At 34.5% G+C, this 21,408-nt stretch overlaps 1 protein-coding gene across 1 annotated transcript in view; it reads left to right on the forward strand.

Moving 5' to 3' along the window:
- Nucleotides 1-21,408, forward strand: part of ZNF804B (zinc finger protein 804B) — a 578,621-nt gene that overhangs the window by 461,306 nt on the left and 95,907 nt on the right. Inside the window, exon 2 of the mRNA XM_056118379.1 lies at nucleotides 17,716-17,859. Within this exon, the coding sequence (XP_055974354.1) occupies nucleotides 17,716-17,859 (144 nt within the window). The remainder of the gene's footprint in view (nucleotides 1-17,715; nucleotides 17,860-21,408) is intronic.

The raw sequence follows: 21,408 nt of genomic DNA on the forward strand, positions 1-21,408 counted from the left end.
TAGGAACTAGAGTGATAGCACAGCAGGTAGGGTGTTTGCCTTGCACGTGGCCAATCTGGGTTTGATTCCTCTGCCCCTCTCGGAGAGCCCAGCAAGCTAGCGAGAGTATCTCATCCACATGGCAAAGACTGGCAAGCTACCCGTGATGTATTTGATATGCCAGAAACAGTAACAAGTCTCACAATGGAGACGTTACTGATGCCTGTTCAAGCAGAGCAATGAACAACAGGAGGGCACTACAGACAAATATATATATATATATATAAATATGTCTATAAAATAAAATAATCACTAGAATCAAGATCATTTCATACCTACATTAACATCAAATGTTTGTAGCCTCTTCTTTCATCCCTTTGTTCCCCTATTAGTGCAGAAAAGCACTGGGCAAAAACCAGACACCCTTCAACAGGAAAATGAATAAACACTACTGACATATCCAGGCAATAGAATATCATCCAACATAAAAATGACTCACTATGTGATGCAAAAACCTGGCTTAAACTCAAAAATAATTATGCTTAGTGAAAGGCATAAAGAGCACATACCGGAAAATTCTAATCTTATAAGGAACAAAGAATTCCATAGTGGCAAAAGTAAAACAAAAGTAGTATTAAATCAGCATTTTTTTAATTGTATAAGTTATTTAATTAAGAATTCTTTCTCTGGGTTGGAGAAGAGCGCAATGGACTGTGTGCATGTTTTGATACAAAAACCAGCCAGGTTTATCTCCTGCTTGGTCTCCTGGGAACAGCCAAGAATGAAGTCCCCCTTCCTCTCAGTACAGTGTCAGGCTAAAGAGAGCAGAGCTTAGCAGACGGAGCAGAGCACTCTGCTGGTGTGCCCTACCCCAAACAAAATAACAAGAAAATAGTTTTATAGCCTTTCATTTCTAGTGCTCAAACTAAACAAAATAGAACAGAGAAATCAGGGCTAACAGGACAGCACAACTATTAGGTCTCTTGCCTTGCACCAAACTACCTTAGCTCTATCTCTGATATTTCATACAGTCTCCTGAACCCACCAGGAGAGATCCCTGAACACAGAGCCATGAACTGGCCTGAGCACCAACTGGTATAGCCCAGTGAATAAATAATAAAAATAAGACATTATATCTGTTGCAAATTTAAGAATTCCTTTAGTGTTGATACAATCCTGAAAAAAAAAAGCCTGGCAGGTAGAGCATAAAGGTAAAGTTTTAGACTTGTCTTGGCTTTTCATTTGTTGGTTCTCTTCTTTTTTGCATGTTGTCTTTTACCCAAACATATTCTGCATAACACTCTTTTATTAATTTCCCTTTATAATTTACTGGCTCTCAGGTTGCATCTATATTTTACACGTTATAAGGGTTTTTACACATTGTCTTTAAAATTAATTCTGATTTACTAAAATAAATCAAGGAGGAATGATTTTGAAATTTTATTTCTGAAGAAATCTTATGCAATTTAATATACTTATTGCTTGGTTACTCATAAAAAAATCACATTTAGCTTTTAAAAACATTTAAATATTTGGTATTTTTCCTTTTGATAATAATAAACAGTTTATGCATAGATTAGTGAAGCTAAAATTAATTAAATGGAAATACAAGACTATATTCCAGAGGTAAATATTGAAAAAACATGACCTCAGTTCTATATGAATAAATTATTCTTTAATTGATCAGCAATTGAATGCTTAGATGCTACTAAGAGGCTTTTAGCATAATGATATTTTATTGGCGTGTTTCAGTTTCACATCCAGTTATTAAAGATTGATGAGTGAATACTGGCCTTAGACTGTTCAAGGTTTTCAGGAAAATATTAACTAAGAGAACAAGAGAAGAATGAACACACATCAAATGATAATTAAGTCCTTACAAATTAGTATTTGATCACAATACTATCAGTTAGTTGATTCAAACACAAGTTAAAATTGAAACAGTTTATTGGAACTGCTGTTACATGTACACATGCACTCAGGAATTACTCCTGGAAGGCTCAGGGAGTCATAGAATTTGCTGGGGATAAACCTGGGTGCAAGGTGAGTGCTATATCCGGTGTACTATTTCACAAGCCATCATACAAGTCATTTTAAAAGTTTTACTTGCAAGGAAAAATAATCAATAGGATTCTGAAAAGCTTTTTAGTTAGAGTCATTCAAATTTATTCTTGCAATGTTGTTATTAGTAATAAAATGTATAATGATCAATGTCATTTCTGATCACCTTCCAAGTTCATGGTCACTCTAAGTGCTTATTCTTGCACATTACATTGTTAATAATAGTAATACTACTAGCATTTGTTATAATACATTTTTCCCTTACATAAAAGCATTATAGAATCATTTGAATCATACAACAATTAGTGAAAATTTTATTTTATAAGGTAGTACATGTTTTCTACCAAATAAAAAGTAAGGTGACATTGTGATTATGTGTCATGGCATCTGATTGTTCTCATGTATATGTAATTAATACTAGCTAGTCTGTGCAATGTGCACAGAGCTGTTTTATTATTTATTGTCAATGTGCAAAACAGTTTCCTATATGAAATTAATGAGCTTTCCAGTCTTTAATATTAAAAAGAAAATATCTAAAATGTCACAATAATAAAAATTCTTAAAATAAATTTGTCTGGTTGTAAAAGGTAAAAATTCAAAAGGCATGGTCACAAAAAGCTAGGTCAGCTAGCCAGCTCAGCTCACATTTGTTGTCTAAGGCAGAGCCTATTTACACAGAGGGAAATGTATAACTTAATGCAAGGAACATTATTTCTACAAGTAACTTATCTAGACTATGGCACCATGGGGAGTTAAGAAATAAAAGAGTCAGCAATAAAGGGCAACCGTGTCTTTACAAGGATACGATTAAGTGTCTGACTGAGGCTCTGCTTGTTTTTGCATTGGATTCTTTTCCCCTTTATTTTACAATACAAAGGCAGGTCCCATAGGAAGAAAAACTTGTCATCTGTGTAGTACATCTCTCAGTTGGCTACAGATAACTACATCTCTTCCCTGCGGGAAGAAATCCTTTTTTATTGGACTTTTTGGGCCCATTCTTTATCTACTTACATTGTTTGGGTGTCAGTTGTGGAGGCTGGCCACCTCTAGTCTCTTTCCCTATTGATGGCAACTATTCTTAGTGCAGTTTTTAAGTACTTGTCCCTATTCTCTATTCCCAGCTACTTGCAAACCTGCCCACTCAGCTGTCAGTGCAGAGCTCTTAAACTAACATCCAATTTTGTTGTTAAATTATATAAAATCAAACTGAACAAAACTTAGGAAATTTAAACAAAGTAACAGAATGATTAGCAACGTGAGGTCAGGACTAAGCTTACTATTTCAGGTGATTGTTTCCATGATTGTTTCAAGCTACCCATGATGTATTCAATATGCCAAAAACAGTAACAACAAGTCTCACAATGGAGACATTACTGGTACCCACTCCAGCAAATCAATGAACAACAGGAGGACAGTGCTACAGTGCTACAGTGCTACATATCAAACTGCTATGTGGTATGATGATTTGCCTGTAAATCAGTGAGCTGTTTTATTATTTTAATGCTTGAGCTTATTTAATCATTGAAATCATACTGCAATGATTAATTACTGTCATCTTGGCTTTAAGATACTTAAGTAAAACTCATAATTCTGTAGTTCCCAAGTAGTTGAGCTAGAATTCAAACCATAGTCATGGTCTCTGTATCTCCCAAATATTCTTTGTTACACCTGAAATGCTTCCTCGGACCTAGCAGGGGTTGTATAAGGGCTAAAGTACTAACCTTGAACATTTCCTATTCTAGTGTGATCTCTGAGCATTTCCAGGTATGTCTCAGAAATAAAAAATACAAAGTTATAAATTTAGTGCATAATGTACAGATTCCCCTGGAAGATCTCACAATAGTTTAAGAGCTTCTGACATGAATTGGTCAGTCCCAAAGAATTTCAAAGGCGAAAACTGAATCCAATGAAATGTTTTTTCATGCAGATGTAATATTTTTGATTATCTTCTACTTTCAAGTTTCCACAAACAAATTTCGAATTATTGGAAATTTAGAAAGAGCTATATTTCCCTATACCCTGACAAATATAGCATTTGGCTACAATATTAGCCATAGTTGAGAAAAATATTTATGATTTGTCTATTATCTCCCCTCTAACATATTATTTTAAAGATTCTCCTTTCCAATAATTGCAGCTTGATTTTTGTTTGGTTCATTATTAGCTTGTATCCCGTTGCTCTGTAAAAGAAATAAAAAGATCCTTTAATTCTACTAGTCTAGGTGCTTGCTTTCTCTTTTTAATTCTAAAACTTTGTTCTTATTCTTTGTCTAGGTTTCTCTTCATTTTCTTTTCTGTCCCTTGACTTTCCTCCCTAGATAAACTCCTAAGTGAGAGCTATCACACTGTTTTGGCATGTGCTAAATGAAGAGGGATGCTCCTGTCTGAGCTTTGGAGCTTTTGCTGCTACTCCTACAGAATACTCACTGGTGTTTCTTTAGAGGTTGAAAGGAATCATTTTTCCTTATCAATGAAGTTTCTCTTTTCCTCTTATTCAATAGAAGAGACTTTTCTCTCACTAAATAGGGTATGAATGGCAATACCATTGCAATTAATCCAGAAGAGAGATTTGCCTAAGAAACACAACCTCTACTAATAATACAGGTTGTATTTCAGCTTTATGGCAATGTATTTAGATATCAAGCAGCCAGTTATGATATGGCATAAGGTGAGAAAGAAAATTTTCTAGTGGAATGAACTCTAAAGATTATCTAGCTATGCTTTGACTTTTTGAAGTGAAATCAGACTTTTTGTATGTACACCGAAACTAAGACAGAAGTCTTAGAAAATGATCACAAGTATGCAGGACAACATCAAGGACACAATCACAAACTATCTTACTGCTCAGAATTGCCAGATAATAGGGAAGAGAATGGGGAATAGGCTCATATCCTCCCTAAAGTTTGTAAGGCTTCTTGTTCATAAGTACATACAATAAAATCTCTCTTTTGATTACAAACTGCAGGTTTATTCGTTCTCAGTCATATACTATACCACTTTCTTAAACTTCTGATTTAAAGATTCTATCACACACCATTCATTTTTATATAATAATAAAATACAAGACTGTTAATTTAGTTTCATTATAAAATTAATATTTTATTCTGTTTATGTGTATAGGCACATCATAGAGAATAATGGCTATTTCGGTACTGTGAAGGCACATGGTACTTTAAATCCCACCACATGATTATCACTTTATAATGTTGTGTGAAGTTTATGAATTAATCCTGTCCCAGCAGGTAGTCTGAGAGTCTCTTGAAAACAGAAGTTGTATGCTGTATTATTTTACACAGTAGAACGACATGGTAATTAATCTAAATCCATATTATATGTCTAAATCCCTACCCTATTAAAAATCCTTCAAGAATAGCAAACAAAAGTTTAAAAAATGATTATAGTATGAATTCTTTCTTTCCTTTCATCCAATATCAGAAAAAAAGAATTTACAGCATACTATTTCTTAAATATAATATGCAGGAAAGCTAAGTTTGGTATTCAATTCATTATAATTATAGCAATCCATAAACTATTAAGGCACAAAATTGTTTTACTTTTTGTTTGTTTGCTTGTTTTGGGGCAACACCCAGTGATGTTTAGGAGTTACTTCTTCTTTTGCATACAGGAAGTACTTCTGCCCATGCTCAGGATTATGGGGTACCATATGTCATACTGGGTTCCAACCCAGGTTGGCCCCATGCAAGTCTAGTGCTGTACCTACTGTACCTATCACTCCAGCTTTTTCTAAATTGTTTTTCTTAATTTCAACTTAAAAAAGGGGAACATGGCCGAGATTAGTACCAGGAATTTTACTTCATGGCTTGGAGGCCAGCCACACAAGCTAGGGGGAAAGGGAGCTCAGATAGAGAAGGGAGCACCAAATAAAGGGTGTTGGGAGGATCCTCCCAGGATGGGAGATGTGTGCTGAGAGTAGATGCTTAACCGAACATGATTGCCACTCAGTGCCTCTTTTGCAAACCACAATACCCAATAGGAGAGAGAGAACAAAAGGGAATGCCCTGCCACAGAGGCAGGGTGGAATGGGGCAGGGGGGGGGGAGGATACTGGGAACCGTGGTGGCGGGAAATGAGCACTGGTGGAAGGATGGGTATTTGATCATTGTATAATTGAAAACCAAGCACAAAAATTTGTAAGTCTACAACTGTACCTCATGGTGTCTCACTAATAAAAATTAAAAAAATAAGGGGGGGCAAGAGAATGTCTATCCAGAATGATTCTATTCCCTAAGATAGAAAATTATTTTAAATTTTAAACTAATATTAATGAGTAATAGTATAATTTGTCAACATGTTATTATGTTGATTTTATTTATGAACTTTTCAGTTTAAAGACACCAATTTAGTCCTGGATAGATAAAATCCTCGAGATTCCGTAGGGTGTTTGACTTGCTTGCAACCACCTGGATTCATTCCTCCACACTACATACAAGGTCCCCCATCTCCTCCAGCTGTGACCCCAAGCAGAGTCAGGAGTAAGCCCGGGCATTAGCAGGAATGAACCCAAAACAAAATCAAGCAAACAAACAGGGACAAAACACTTTAGTTTATATGTGTTTAGTTTCAGAGGTAGAAAAATTTAGTCCCATCAACTTCATTTTCCTCATAGGTAAGTGACAGAATTAATTGTCCTGTAGTTGGTCTCAAAGGACTTGAATTTTCCCCTTTACCTACTATTTAACATTATATATTAGTCAAGCAAAGATAAAGAACTCTAGAATTAAATTTTGTTATATAGAAACAAATTTTCATTGGAGGGTGGGGTCGGGGAGGTGTCTGGGCAACAGCCAATGGTGTTCAGGGCTTACTTCAGGCTCTGAACTCAGGGGTCACTCCAGGTGAAGCCTGGAGGACCATATTGGGTACCAGGGATTGACACAGGCCAGCCTTATCCACTGTACTATCTCGCTGGCCCCTATAGGAAATAATTTCTGAGCTGTTTTCTCATTATGCATCAGTGTGATAATTGTAATTTTCCTGTGCTATTTCTCTTGCAACCACAACTTTTGGTTGTTTATAGTTCCACTGTTAGAAATAAGTATGAATCCTGCAGCTATTTAGACCACTGTAAAAATATGCTACAACTGTAGATAATTTTTTACTGTGTGTGGCCTGCACTATTAATGCTGCCTCTCTTATGCATATTAGCTCTGACTGCATTCTATGTTAATCAAGCTTTCTGACCTCAACAGATCTAAATTCTTGAATAAGCAGATGTATACTATGAGAATTATATACAATTATATCTCTTTCTCAGGATTATTGGGAGGGTGACCTACACCCTGCTATGCTAAAAGGCTATTTTGGCTCTGTGCTATGGAGTAACCTCTAGTTACTCAGGAGATCATATTCAGTTTTGGGAATGAGAATCAGTTAAGTTACATGCAATACAAGTGCCTTACCTATTGTACCATCTCTCTGTCCCTTTGTGAGGATTTTGTAAATCATGATTCCAAGCTCTACATAGTTCCCTGGGAACAATAATTATAATACAAAATATAAGTAACAAATATTTCTTCAAAATTATGTAACAGTGGAATAAAGAGGTTGTACTTCTTTTCATGATTTTAAAATGAACATAATTTAGTTGATAGCATTTCTTTTAGTCCATTTGAATATCTTTCTCTCAAAGTTAACTACTATTTTAATAGATTTTCTGTACTTTGACGCATTTTCCCAGCTTGAAGTTAATATTTCAAGATTTGTGACACAAAGCTTCTGTGTAGCATACTTCTTTCACAATTGCTAGTTTTCTCTAAGTTTGAAAGTAAATTACCTATTAGAATTTCAATAGATAGAAGCCTGGAAGAGCCAGTTTGAAGTAATGAAGTGCCATTGTGAGCACAATCACATTTAAACATCTCTGGTTATAGAACAAGTAAACCAAATGAAGCAGTTTTATCAGACACGATAGCAGACATTCTGGAGAACAGAGAGAATGCCCTTGGAGTTTTGGCATTTATCTGGTTTGCATGTCCTCAAAAGCAAAGCCATTTGCTTTAAACTATTTTAGTATATCTTTTCAGAGTTTCTAAGCCTGTTTTTAGCACATGCACAAAGTATGGTTCCTAAGAACTCTACAGATCAGTACCAGAACAACCTTAAAAATCGCAACAAAGATAACTCACCCAGCAATCTTCAACTGCACCTTCTTTTAAAGAATTAAAAAAGAAAAAGAAAACATTTTTTGCAGTTATGTTCCAAGCAAAGGTGAAGCAATGTCTAGGTCAGCATATCTTAATGATTTCTCTATACCAAATAGCTATTACAACTGTTGAATTAAAAATTATGGTTTGTAATTGAGTGGGTGTCACTAGCAACGTTCTAGAAAACTTAGTTACATGACAGTTTTCATTGATTTCTCTTATTATAGAAAATGAAATGTCAGAAACTATTAATTGCATTTTTGCAATAAGTCATTGCAGCAGGAGTAATGGCTAAATGAAAGTGCTTCCTGTCTAAAGCACAATGGAGATATTTCTTTAAGCATATTCAATTAGTTGAATGTAGTATATCTATATTTGTTACAGTTGAACATATCTGTGGGCTGAATTGATGGGGTGGTAATTACTACCTTTATAAATGAAAGGTATTGTCGGTTTGCAGGAAAAAAAAAACTCATTTTCTTATCGTATTTTTACACCTACACAACACACACACACAGTCTAAAATCTTTCTTTCAAACATAGAAAAAAATTTTTTGAATATCCAGTGGATCTAATGATTGTAAATACGATGTCAGGATTTGCTGATTTTCTCTAGGGTTACTGCAACTTGCTTTCTGTCATGTGGAAAATGACAGAAGGGAGCAGAGATTCTCACAGTCACTCTGTATGAAAGCATTTTTCATTTGGCATTAGGCTTGCCTGGAGCTCAGCAATATACATTGCACAGAATGGATTAAATTATTCTTGCACCACACATTGTTTTCCTTTGAGTTCAAAGATAGGACTATTAAAACGTAATTTAGTTGTATATATGTTTTTCTAAATAGCCACCTATTTTTTCTTCTTCTAAATAGCCACCTATTTTTAAGAGCATTTTTAGGCTTATAAAAAATAAATTGGTCAGGGACTACATAGTGTTCTCATATTCTCTTTTCACTCTTATGTATAGTTTCCCTTATTGACATTTTGCAATAGAACACTGGCTAAGTGCTTACAATTGATAAATCAATGTTAAAACATTATTATTAAGCTAACATACATAACTTACATTACGATTCTCTTCGTGTTATATGGTTATATGAATTTTGATACTCCCATTCATACTTCAACTTTTATAAGTCTCTCCCCTATGGCATGAAAAATAACCAGGTAAAAAGTTAAAAACAAATTAAATATATTTATTTCTTCTATACCAAAGTTTATTTCTATATTTATTAATGAGAGTTCACTGGGTATGAACTGTAGACTCAGAATTGTTATATAATGGTTTTAGTAATTCCCTTCACCATGAGAAAATTTACTTATTTTTTGATACACCCTTTTTGTTCTTTCCTACCAAAGGCCTAGTTTGAGAGTTTAGATTTTCTCTAAAAAAGATGTAGTTCTTGCATATATCATTGTACTAACACTGTATTGTGTCCAATAATCTCATCAGCTTACATGTGTTTTACAATTTCATTAGTTATTAACAACACCAGCAACAAAACCGGCAGGTTAATCCATAACCTTTACATGCTTGTGCAATTCAGCATCTGTAGCCATTCGATAAACAATCTGAAAATTATACCTGGCCCTTTTCTCCTTCATAGCAGACAAGCATAATTAAGCAATAAAGAAATAGCTACTGTTTTGATTACATTAGGGTGCAACTGCAACTGCCTTATGCACTTTTTAACGTGTTTTTCTGGAAGAGCTGTATATTAATTTATGCCAAGAAAAATGAAGTTGGTGGTGTAGAATGCTGATGCACAGTGGCTCTAATGAAAATGCATGTGTTTTTCAAAAATAATCTCTATTCAAATGTAGACAATTATGGAGCTTCTACAAAATAAGCAATTACACAGCAAACTTCAAATATTTAATTGTTGCTTCATGAACAGGAATGTAATCAGTATGCTCCCATCTTGCTAGTAAGATAGAAATTTGTCCTTTCCAAGTTAAAAAATGATGTTTAGCTGTCCCTAAAGCATGCCATCCAGAGTCAAATTCACATAATTAATGTAGCTGTATTTATCTTCTAACCTGCACAGTTTCACTGAATCATTAATAAGAGGGTAAAACTCTTTTGCAAATCCAGAAAGGAGCTGATATAATACCTACTGAGATATTTATGGGCTACTCTAACTTTGATTGTATTTGTTTTTAATATTTTCAATAATGAGAAACCAAAATCTATTTTTAATTTAGCATTGCACTGTCCTGTCCTCCCATTGGTCATCGATTTGCTCGAGCGGGCCCAATAACATCTCCATCGTGAGACTTGTTGTTATTGTGTTTGGCATATCGAATATATCACGGGTATCTTGTCATGCTTTGCTGTACAGGTGAGATACTCTTGGTAGCTTTCCTGGCTCTCCGGGAGGGGCGGAGGAATTAAACCCGGCTGTGTGCAAGGCAAACGCCCTACTGCTGTGCTGGAAAATATTGAAAGTGAAGAATTGGTAGTCTGATTGTGAGTCTCTATGTAAGAGTCTCGATTATTTTTAGATTAAATCCTTAGATATTAGGTTCTACATTTTTTAAAGGGAGAATTATTTGAGCTAGAGTACAGCAGGCAAGTCTACTGTCTTGCATGCAGCCGGCCAAAGATTGATCTCCAGCATCCCATATGGTTCTCTGAACCCTGGCAGAGTGATCTTTAAGTACAAAGCCAGAAATAAGCCCTGAGCAGTTTGGATGTGGCCCCCAAACAAACAAACAAACAAAAAAGAGAAGACTGTCCTTAAAAATCTAAAAGTTCCACCTGTTTAGGTTCATACTCATCTACTTTTATTGTCATCATTTCAACAATTTAATTTTCCAGGGAAGACCTTACATTGCTAAGGTTGGGCAAGATACATAATAGGAAAGGTGTTCTCTACTTTTTTAATTCTTTAATTTTATTTTCTCATTAAATATATATAAAGTTTTTTCTTCTTAAGTAATTAGTACCATTTTAATTAGTACTAAATAGAAAAGCATTTTTAATAAAAGATGTCATTCATAACTTTAAGAAAACCAATTTAGTAATAATAATATTAATTAATCATATACTTAGCTCCTTGCCTATGTATAGAATTCCTAAGGAGTTCAAAGTTAAAACTATGTTGTGAGATAAAAACATCTGAAAATCCTAGTAGGTAAGTCAAATTTTAATTTACTGGAAAGGAAAGGTTTTCTACAAAATTGTTGGCTAAAGATAAGACTTCTTTTGTTCAAATTTTTATCAGCAAATGATAGTTGCTTTGTAGACTCATAGGAGAAAGGTATCACTGTAACACTGTCATCCCATTTATTGTGAATTTACTTGAGCGGGCGCCAGTAACATCTCTATTCCTCCCAGCCCTGGGATTTCAGCAGTCTCTTCTTACTCGTCTTTTCCCAACGATTTGAAAAAGTTGGGAAAAGACATCAGAGGAATGAGGGTCAGGGGAATGAGACCTGTAGTTGTTACTGTATTTGGCATATTGAATGTGCCACGGGGAGCTTGTCAGGCTCTGCCCATGCAGGCCGAATACTCTCGGTAGCTTGCCAGGCTCTCCGAGAGCCAAACAAATAGGAGAAAAATATTCTTTTAAAATAATTTTCAAGTAATTATTCACACAATATTCAAACATCAAGTACATACTTAGCTCTCAATACAGTAGGATCTTTCATTAATATGATTTTACTTTATGCTTACAACAGTCTCACAAGCTGCTCATTTCTCCCCTTAATTTTTGATGTTACTAAACCCTTTGCATTTGAACTGCTGTGAACAAAGAGACTGAGATTCATGATGGTCAGTCTTCAAGGTCTAATTTTTTTCTCCCATCACAAAAATAAGATAAACGAATAAATCCCTTTAACGGACATTTTCCATTACCAAGTTGGCTACAGAGTTACAGGAAGGTGGTGAGGACTGAAAGAGTTTTCTGAGTCCGTGACAGCCACTTGATCAGAGGAGTGGGGAAATGTACTCTCTTTGAAGCGATTTTTATTTGGGAGCAATATAATAGAACAGGTTAGAGAATATTAGAATTCTTAAAGCAATCTCTAACATAGAACAGTGAAAGGTCAAATGTGAGCTTTCATGCAAAGAATATGAATTCAATGCTCAAAGCTCTGAGCTGATATTACCATCTAGCAGATAGAGAAAGCAGCAATTGATTTCTTCTTTTTCTGTTTTAATAATCAGTGCACATATTCACAACCACTAGAAATAGGACCATAACCTAGTATTTCACAGTGCCCATGTCTCAGCTTCAAGAGCTTCATAGACTTAAAATTATAATTAGTTTTTTTCTTCTGGATCTAGGTGCCCTGTGTTATCCCAAATCTACATATATATTCATATATGTGTGTGTGTGAGAGAGAGAGAGAGCGAGAGCGAGCGAGCGAGAGAGAGAGAGAGAACATTCCAGAATTATGCGGCATCTGGCTAAAGCCTAAGTAGCTGGAGTAGCTTGAAAGCATGGTGATTAATAATAGCTTTGAAGTCAGGAATATTTTAATAGAAATCTAGTCTTTGTTTTTTTTCAGTTTTTGACTTCCCTGTAGTGGTGGTTGGAGTAGTGGTGGTTGGGAGTCAGATCAGGATGTACACAAGACTTTCTACTGGCTCTATAGTAAAGGATCACTCCTGGTGGAGCTTGGGAGACCATGTGAGGTCCTAGGGATCAAACTCAGGTTGATCTCATGCAAAGCAAGCACTCTACATGATGTATGGTCTCTCTAAGCCCCTTGTCTTTGTTTTCCAACATCAAGCAGTTTTCAAAATATGTTCATAACTTTTATAAAATCTATGCAATAATGATAGACAAATACATTTAATTGATAAGATTAGCAGTCAACATGTATAAATTGATTGGAGTACTACTGGTATATGGTGAGAACTCAGTGAATATTAACATTTAACTGTCATTACAACAAAAATAAATTGGTAGCAAGTACCTGGTGTTTCTAAATAAGGATATTGCTCTACTTGGAATATTTGCACTTTATAGACACTTGTTACATGCATGAATATACAATACTTGGTGTGAAAAATATTTCTCTCTGTTTTGACCTACATATTAATTATAAAAAGCAATTAATTACTACAGAATTCTTACTGAACTGCAACACTATATACCCACTGGCAATACCTAATGCTTAAAAAATGGCTCTTGTTAAGATAATTGTCATTTTCAATTTATAATTCATTTTCAACTTTTAATGAATCATTGAGAATGTCTAACAAGTGTTTTTCTATTATTTAATAAATGTTATTAAATAAATCTTCTGTAGCCTCCTTTTCTATGCATATTGTAGGAAAATAAAATTGAGCAAATAGAAAACTAGTAGAGTTATACATAAAATATTGCATTTACACTGTGTTTTTTGTTTGTTTGTACACAAGACTTTCTACTGGCTCTATAGTAAAGGATCACTCCTGGTGGAGCTTGTTTGGTTTTGTTTTGGGGTCACACCCAGAAGTGCTTAGTGGTTACTCCTGACTTTGTGCTCAGAAATCACTCCTGGCAACCTTGGGCACCATATGGGATTCAGATGATTGAATCTAGATCAGCCTTGCAAAGCAACATCCAACCCTTTGTACTATCCCTCTGGTCCAACATTTATACTATTTTATTATGAATTTCATGACTCTTTTAATTATTAACATTACTGATACTGAGTATGGTAACTATTCTATCTCTAAATATATATTTAAAGATTTTATAATTAAATATGCTATACTTCAGAAAGTAAAACTCACCTTAAGTTGCCTTTAAGTCTATTTGACCATTAAAATAATTCATCATTCAGAAAAAGGTAATACATTCTGACGCTTATAACACTATGTGAGAAAGGGAAATATTCTGAATTTCCTTCCAGTTATTCTTCACTATTTTTTTTTAAATTCATGAGTTTCCAGTGGCAGTTTTTTTTAATTTTAATTTTTTTTTCTTTTTGGGTCACAGTGATGCTCAGGGGTCACTCTTGGTTCTGCACTCAGGAATTACTCCTGTCGGTGCTCAGGGATGCTGGGATATATGGGATGCTGGGAATCAAACTCGGGTTGGCTGTGTGCAAGGCAAATGCCCTCCCCACTGTGCTATTGCTCCAGCCCCTCTTCACTAATATTAAGTAGGCAACTTCTGTAGTAATTATCATTATCACTCAAATCTATCTTAATTTTTTTACCTTGTCTTTTGTCATATTATACCATAAATTTTGGAGGTTCAGTTTTGTTTAAAAAATAATACTCAGAAGTTGCTTGAAAACAGATTCTTAAGTGTCTCATGCTTAATAGATAACTGGGCATTTGCATACTTAGAGGAATAGAGGAATGATTAGATAAATGAGATTGATTCTATTTGACATAGTAGAAGCTATGCCCCCTTTTTTATTACTGGATTTTATATAAATCATGAAATTACTCAACAGCAGTTGTCTCTTCTGCTAACTGGTAATTTAAACTATGAGATACCAGTAGTCTGAGACTTACCCTTTAGCCTTCTGAAATAATCAGCTGGACTAATTCAGTTCTTTGCCCCAGATAGTTCAATTTCACACTTGAGAACCGCCCTACCTCTTACTGAGTAAATCATGGTTCACTGGTTTATGGTTCTTACTAAAAGTCAGTCCTAGCTCTAATCTCCATGTACAATTTTTTGCCAAAAAGTCTTATTAACTTTATTTTTTTTCTTTCTTCCATAACTCCTCAGGTCCTACCGGGCTCTTGATCGGCAGTGATCCATACCTGAGATTTTTACCCTCAATTTTTATTTTTTAAGTTTTTGATCCCTTGATATAATATTTCCATATTATATAGAAATCCTTTTTGTAAGTCATAGGTTTAACCTTAATTCTCAGTTTCCACCTCACTTTTCATCCGCAGTTAATAAAAGGTGAGGCATTTGTTAGCTCTGTGACAGAGGTGCTAAATATCCAAGGCACAAAGATATTGTGTCAGTTGTCTAAGGCTGTTCTAGTTACACAGTAAAGCAAGAAAAAATATTAGTTTCTAGTTTCACTTCAGCTTCACTAATTATGATATAAAATAAAAGAATCTGCTAAGAAAAGGAAAACAGGAGAAATCATGTTTTCTTCTGATTCTTAGTCTACTAAACCAAAGATTTAGATCATCTTCTTCAATGCTTCTGCCACAATTTTCATGTTACTACATTAGCAGAGCATTAACCCAGTTCCTTTAGCAACTGGAATTTTGCCCTGAAATCAGAGTCTACATTCTCATTAGTGAACACATCCAGGCTAATCACTTTAATATCTTCCATTAGCTTAGATCATAACCAAATTCTTCCTTCATTTCTCAGGTGATATTTCAGATGCTTTTCTAGCTTTGCTCTTTAATAATTCTCATGGTCTTTCTGCTTTATACTACATGATAGACTAATAGTTGTGCTTCACTCATTATCTTACCATCACTGAATTAATTGCATGATTACTTCATCTAACCTATGAAAAGCTACAAAAATTGCTTATGCATTCAAAATTGTTTGACATTGATGCCGTTATGAAATGTTTTTGGCATGATTTTTTTTAATTTTCTCTTCTTTATTTTGGCTAGTGGAAACACCCAATTGTGCTCAAGGCTTACTCCTGGCATTGCACTCAGGAATCACATATAATGGGTTCAGATAACCATATGGGGTGCCAGGGATAGAACCCAGATCAGCCACATGCAAGGCAACTGTCTTACCTGCTGTACTAACTCCAATCCTGTGATTTTTAAATTCAGTATTAATCTTTTGGAGGAACTAAGTTAAAATACATCATTTATTTTCCTCATGAGTTCATTATGCATATTTACTTGAAGGCCTCAAACTGCCAGTCATTCTTTTGTTTAGGCACTGAAATAATAGAGAAAATCTTGTAGAATAGAAGAAAACATGAATATGCACCTCCCCATTACCCTCTAATTTATGTAATCCATATTAAATAGGTATTTGTTCTGGGGTAGACAATATATTTGACATTGTGGACCCAAATATGAATAAAAGAGTTGCTACTCTCAAGAGATTTATAGAAACAATAGACACAAAGCATATTTTAATATCATATGTCATGTTTGATAATAGAATTAAGGTGGCTAATGTGAAAGCTTGGGTTGATATAAGATGACATTAACAAAATTAGAAGTTGAATAGTGTATTAAGGAAATTGGTCTTAAATGGAAATAGTAAGCATAGCTCTTTGTTAACAAGAGATCTAGGCACGGGCAATTTTAACTCAAATCACTGAGGCTTACTAAGCCAGTGATTACTGTCATTTCAAGCACTGATTGAAACATCTGTAATATATGCATTTAACTTATTTTTATAGGGTTGCACTTGAACATTCACATAGCCTAATATAAGCTCATGGCTTCATAAATATCTGTTGCTATTAAGTAGAAAATGAAATATTTTAAGAGGATTTGTTTACAGGGGGAGTATTAAGGGGCCACATGTTCAGGGCTTACTCCTTGCTGTATGCACAGGGATCATTCCTGGTGCTGTTCTTGGGACCATATGTGGTTCCATGATTGAGTTAAAGTTCATTGTGTGCACGGAAAATGCCTTAAGTCCTATAGTGTCTTCATGGTTCTTCAAAAGGATTTTAAACTGGGGAATGATGTGACATAGATTCCAAGGTAGAGCACAGTCAGAGCAGTAAGAATAGCAGTTTTGAAAAATATGTGATAAACCTGTTTTTTATAACCAACAGAAACTGATGCATGTGAAAGAAATTTAGGCTGCAATTAGAGGTTATGGATAAATAAGGCACTAATTTTGTAGTTCCCTTGTTCATTCAGAGATTCTATATTGAAGGATGGAAGTGAAAAATCAGTTGTCAAAAGATTAAGTTACGTGGTACACATTACCATTTGGGAAGACAAGAAATATAAATATCTTGAAGGAGTAAAATTGGAATGTCCATACATGCATTAGATAATAAACCAAAACAAAAGTCAAAGGAAATGTTTCTGAAATTGAGCAGAATCACATGTTGGAAAAGAGTAGGAACACACCAGTTAACGAGTTGGTAGGCAAATAGCTTTTTTTTTAGTAGAAAGAATGGCAAGTTCCAGTACTGACATGTCAGAGAAATATACTAGAAGAGTTAAGAGAATGATATAAAATAATTGAATCAATACCCTAATCAAATATTATGATAGATATATTCTGTGACATACTTCAAGGAAACAAAGGATTTGTGTTTGAGATGGTTATTGGATGGGCAGAGGAAATGGTGCTGAATATTCCCATTGGGTGACTTAGCAGAACCTACCTAAGAAAAATGAGTGGCAAGAAGAAGGATGGTTAATGACAAGCTACATCTTAGGGCTTCTTTGAGCATTTTCACTATAGACCAGTTGATAACTTTAAGATAAGGTTGGGGTGAAAGTTACTTTCATAGTTTCAAGAAGTTAGGGTAAGAGAAAAAAACAAAAGGAATTCGTTAGCATACATTTACATCATAGTAAAATTAACCACAATTTGATTTTAATGAGATCCAGTAATCAATATTTTTGTCTTTTTTTAAAGGATTTTTCAGAAAAAGAAAAGTCCACAGCAAAGGCCCTGGAAGATGTAAAGGCAAACTTTTACTGTGAATTATGTGATAAGCAGTATCATAAGCACCAGGAGTTTGATAATCATATTAATTCTTATGATCATGCCCATAAACAGGTAAGTCAAATGGAAAAAAATTCTTTATATTCCTGAATGTCTCTCTATAGAAAAAATTTGTGCATTAGGCTTATAAATAGATGCTATTTATATCATTAAAATTTTGATTATGTTTGTTAGTTGCTCCTTCCACCCACCCCCAAACCCCAAAGAAGTAGCATAAAACCACTGGTAAGCTTACAGCAGATCAAAGAGCAGATTTGCATTTATTTTAGGATTATATATGTATATAAACACTGGACAGAAACAAGCACAGAGCTCTTTTAAAGTTCCAGGACACAAAGAATAGTAGGTAGGCCTTTGAGAAAAGGATTGTCAATTGAGAATGTACATCTATGTTTTCATGAAAATACTATCTATGGAGATCCAAAGTTAATAAATGAACCATAGAAAACAAATAGGAAGTCAGGCAAAGTTGAGAAGTAATGATAGGTGGAAATACTACATTTCTTTTTCTTAAAAGCTCATTTTGTGTCAAAGTTATCAGAGCAAATATTGTACACATGATTTCTATTTATCTGTGAATTAGGAGGACTTTATTCTCATCCTCTTAGATTCCCTTCTTTCTTCTTTTTGTTTGCTGTGATGACTGAAGGTGTTCACACTTGACTGAAGTACTCACCAGCTGTCAAACACTTCACTTGTGATGTTTGCACACTCTTTTGTGGAAGAGCTTACAAGGTTCATGCACATTTTTTTTGAAAAAGTAACAATGACTGGGTAACTGACTGTTTTAAATTGTGCTCACATGCACGTGGTGATGGTGATCAGGATATCACATATGTTTTAGTATAGCCATTTCAAAGACAGTGCCATTGGAATTAAATTTGGCAAGTGGGTTGGTGGCAGCATTCAAACATGATTTACACCTGCAAATCATTTTATCAATGAGCCCCATTACCAGGGCTTGTGAGAGTTTATCTTTCTTGCAGAAGGTAAGGAAATACTGGCAAATAGAAATTAGGTGTGTTAAATATCCCTAAGAAATTCCATATGCAGAGCATCAGTTGTACCTTCCAAGTTGTATCTGGAATATATAATAGTTTATTTAATTTAAACCTAAAGTGCTTATTCAGAATAAACAATGTGCATTTTTGACTAAACATAAATTTTGATGTGTGCATATAAAATATGCAGTTGGAAAATGCAATATACTTTTATTTTTAAAGATATGTCATATATCTTATATTTCTGACAGGACCAAAACCATGGAATGATTTAGCACCCTGATTCATGAATTAAGTTTGTGTAACAGTCATTGGAAGTTTTTAATCATGCCAATTTTTTACTTTATTGTTTTCTTCATTCTCTTTCTTTTGTTTTTTCCAAAATAAAATGACCTTTCCTCAATTTTTTAACCCATTTACATGCCCATTTCTTCCTTTTAGCCATATCCATACTCTACATTCCCAGACATGGTCCTTCACCAGTGACTGCATTTGTATTGTGTGATACTGTGCTAATTGTAAAAAATGGAAATATTTGATCCCTATATTCAGAAGTCTTAAAATCTATTTGGGGAGATAAATACTTCAATAAACTTTCAAAGTACATTTTTACATGTGTCGGAATTGTATATCCGGGACACTAAGAAAGCACACAAAACTCAATTTTAGATAGAATAAATGACAGTTAGCTAGAATTCTTTTTGTGTTATTTCTCTGCCCCTCCTTTTTAAAAATGTTTTAAATTATTTTTAGAGCCATTCAGTCAGTTTGATTGAATTTCAGTCAAACAATATTCCAATACCCATCCCTCAACCAGTTGCACATTTCCCAGCACCCATATTCCCAGGTTCCCTCCAACTCCTACCCTTTGCCTGCATCTTTGGCAGGTACTTCTCTCTTTCTCTCTCTCTCTCTCTCTCTCTCTCTCTCTCTCTCTCTCTCTCTCTCTCTCTCTCTCTTTCTCTCTATCTCTGTTTTTGTTCATTAAGGTTTGCAATATTGATACTAAAAGGTTATATAGAATATCCCTTTACCTACATTTAAACCTCAGATATTGTCCAGCATGATCATTATTCCCAGCTATTATTGTCATAGCAGTCTCTTCTCTCTTATGTACCATCAGTCCCGCACTACTTGTGGTTAGTTCCAACCACTGACCACTCCTCCTAAGCCCTGTTTATGGCCATGGCTATTCGTCCTATTAAATGAATGCAGTCATTTTATGTCCTTTTCCTTCTTACTCATTTCACTCAGCATGATACTCTCTATGTCTGTCCAGTTATAGGCAAATTTCATGGCTGCATTTCTCCTGAGAGCTGCATAGTGTTCCATTGTGTAGAGGTGCCATAGTTTCTTTATGCAGTCATCTATTTTTGGGCACTCAGGTTGTTTCCAGATTCTGGCTATGGTGAAATAGCTGGAATTCGTAAAGAGTGAATAAGTAAGCCATGTAATCAAGAATGGTAGAAATATTTATGAAAGCTTGAGTTGGGTAAAAGACATGAGCCATATACAAAGATACTTCAAAAGTTTCTTCTGGTCACCAACACCATCATCACCCCTGGGAATCTCTTAAAATCCTTGAAACTGTGTCTCATGTCTTCTTTTCAATAGATTTTTCTTTCATTCTTTATTGTACATTATCTTTTCACCAATTTTACTTAAATCTTTGCTAGGAATTTCTAACTGTGTTCTCTAAATATTATTCCTGCTTCAAAGCAATCTAGTATGGACAGATTATCTTCCCAAAGTATCATATTTCTACTATTATTCCCTACTCAGAAATCTCAATGGGTAGTAACTAACTTTTAAAAGAGATTGAACTAGTCTGTCATTCAAAACATCCACAGTTTGGCTCTTGCCATCCATTTCCAGATTTATCTCTTGCAACTCCAGAATTCCCCTACAGCTTCTCAAAGGATGCCTTATGCTTTCCCACCTGCTCTTTTGGCTCACAGTCTTCCTTCTGCCTCCAGTGCCCTCCCATCTTGTGGTTGTAATTCTACATGTAGTCCTGCATATGTAATGTGTGTAGATTGACAATTTGTTTGAATATGAAAAGCACTTTCAACTCTGGATAAAATTATTTTGCAGCATTATTTATTTTCAAATTCCTTTTACTAAAACCTGCTAATATGTTACAGGATTTTTTATTAATATTACTCACTTTGGGGAATAGTCAATTATATTTGCTATAAGCCTTGCAAGAAGGCTTTCTTGAATTATGTTAAGATATTTCCATCTGAAGATTAATTCCTGCCCAAAATATTTTGAAAATTGCCTGAATTTTAAATAAATCTCAGTTCATATTTTACCTTTAATTGAAATTAAGTTTTAAATACAGAAAGAAAATATACACTAAAGTCACACATGTAAAATATTTTTTCTAAGTTCTAAATATGTCTAATTGATCATTAATGATGATAATGATGATTGTAATGATGGTGGTGAAGATTTAACTAAGACTGGTATTTTTTTATTCAAGTAATATCAAGTTGTCTTAATTTTATTTTCAATGTAGATTCAGTCAAATTATGTGGCTTCTTTTGTTGAATTTCCAAAAATATGGTCATTTTGATATACTTAGAAGTGTGTTCAAATT

This window comes from Sorex fumeus, unplaced genomic scaffold (genome assembly GCF_029834395.1).
Source record: "Sorex fumeus unplaced genomic scaffold, SorFum_2.1 ptg000037l, whole genome shotgun sequence".
In the NCBI taxonomy this organism is placed as follows: Eukaryota; Metazoa; Chordata; class Mammalia; order Eulipotyphla; family Soricidae; genus Sorex; species Sorex fumeus.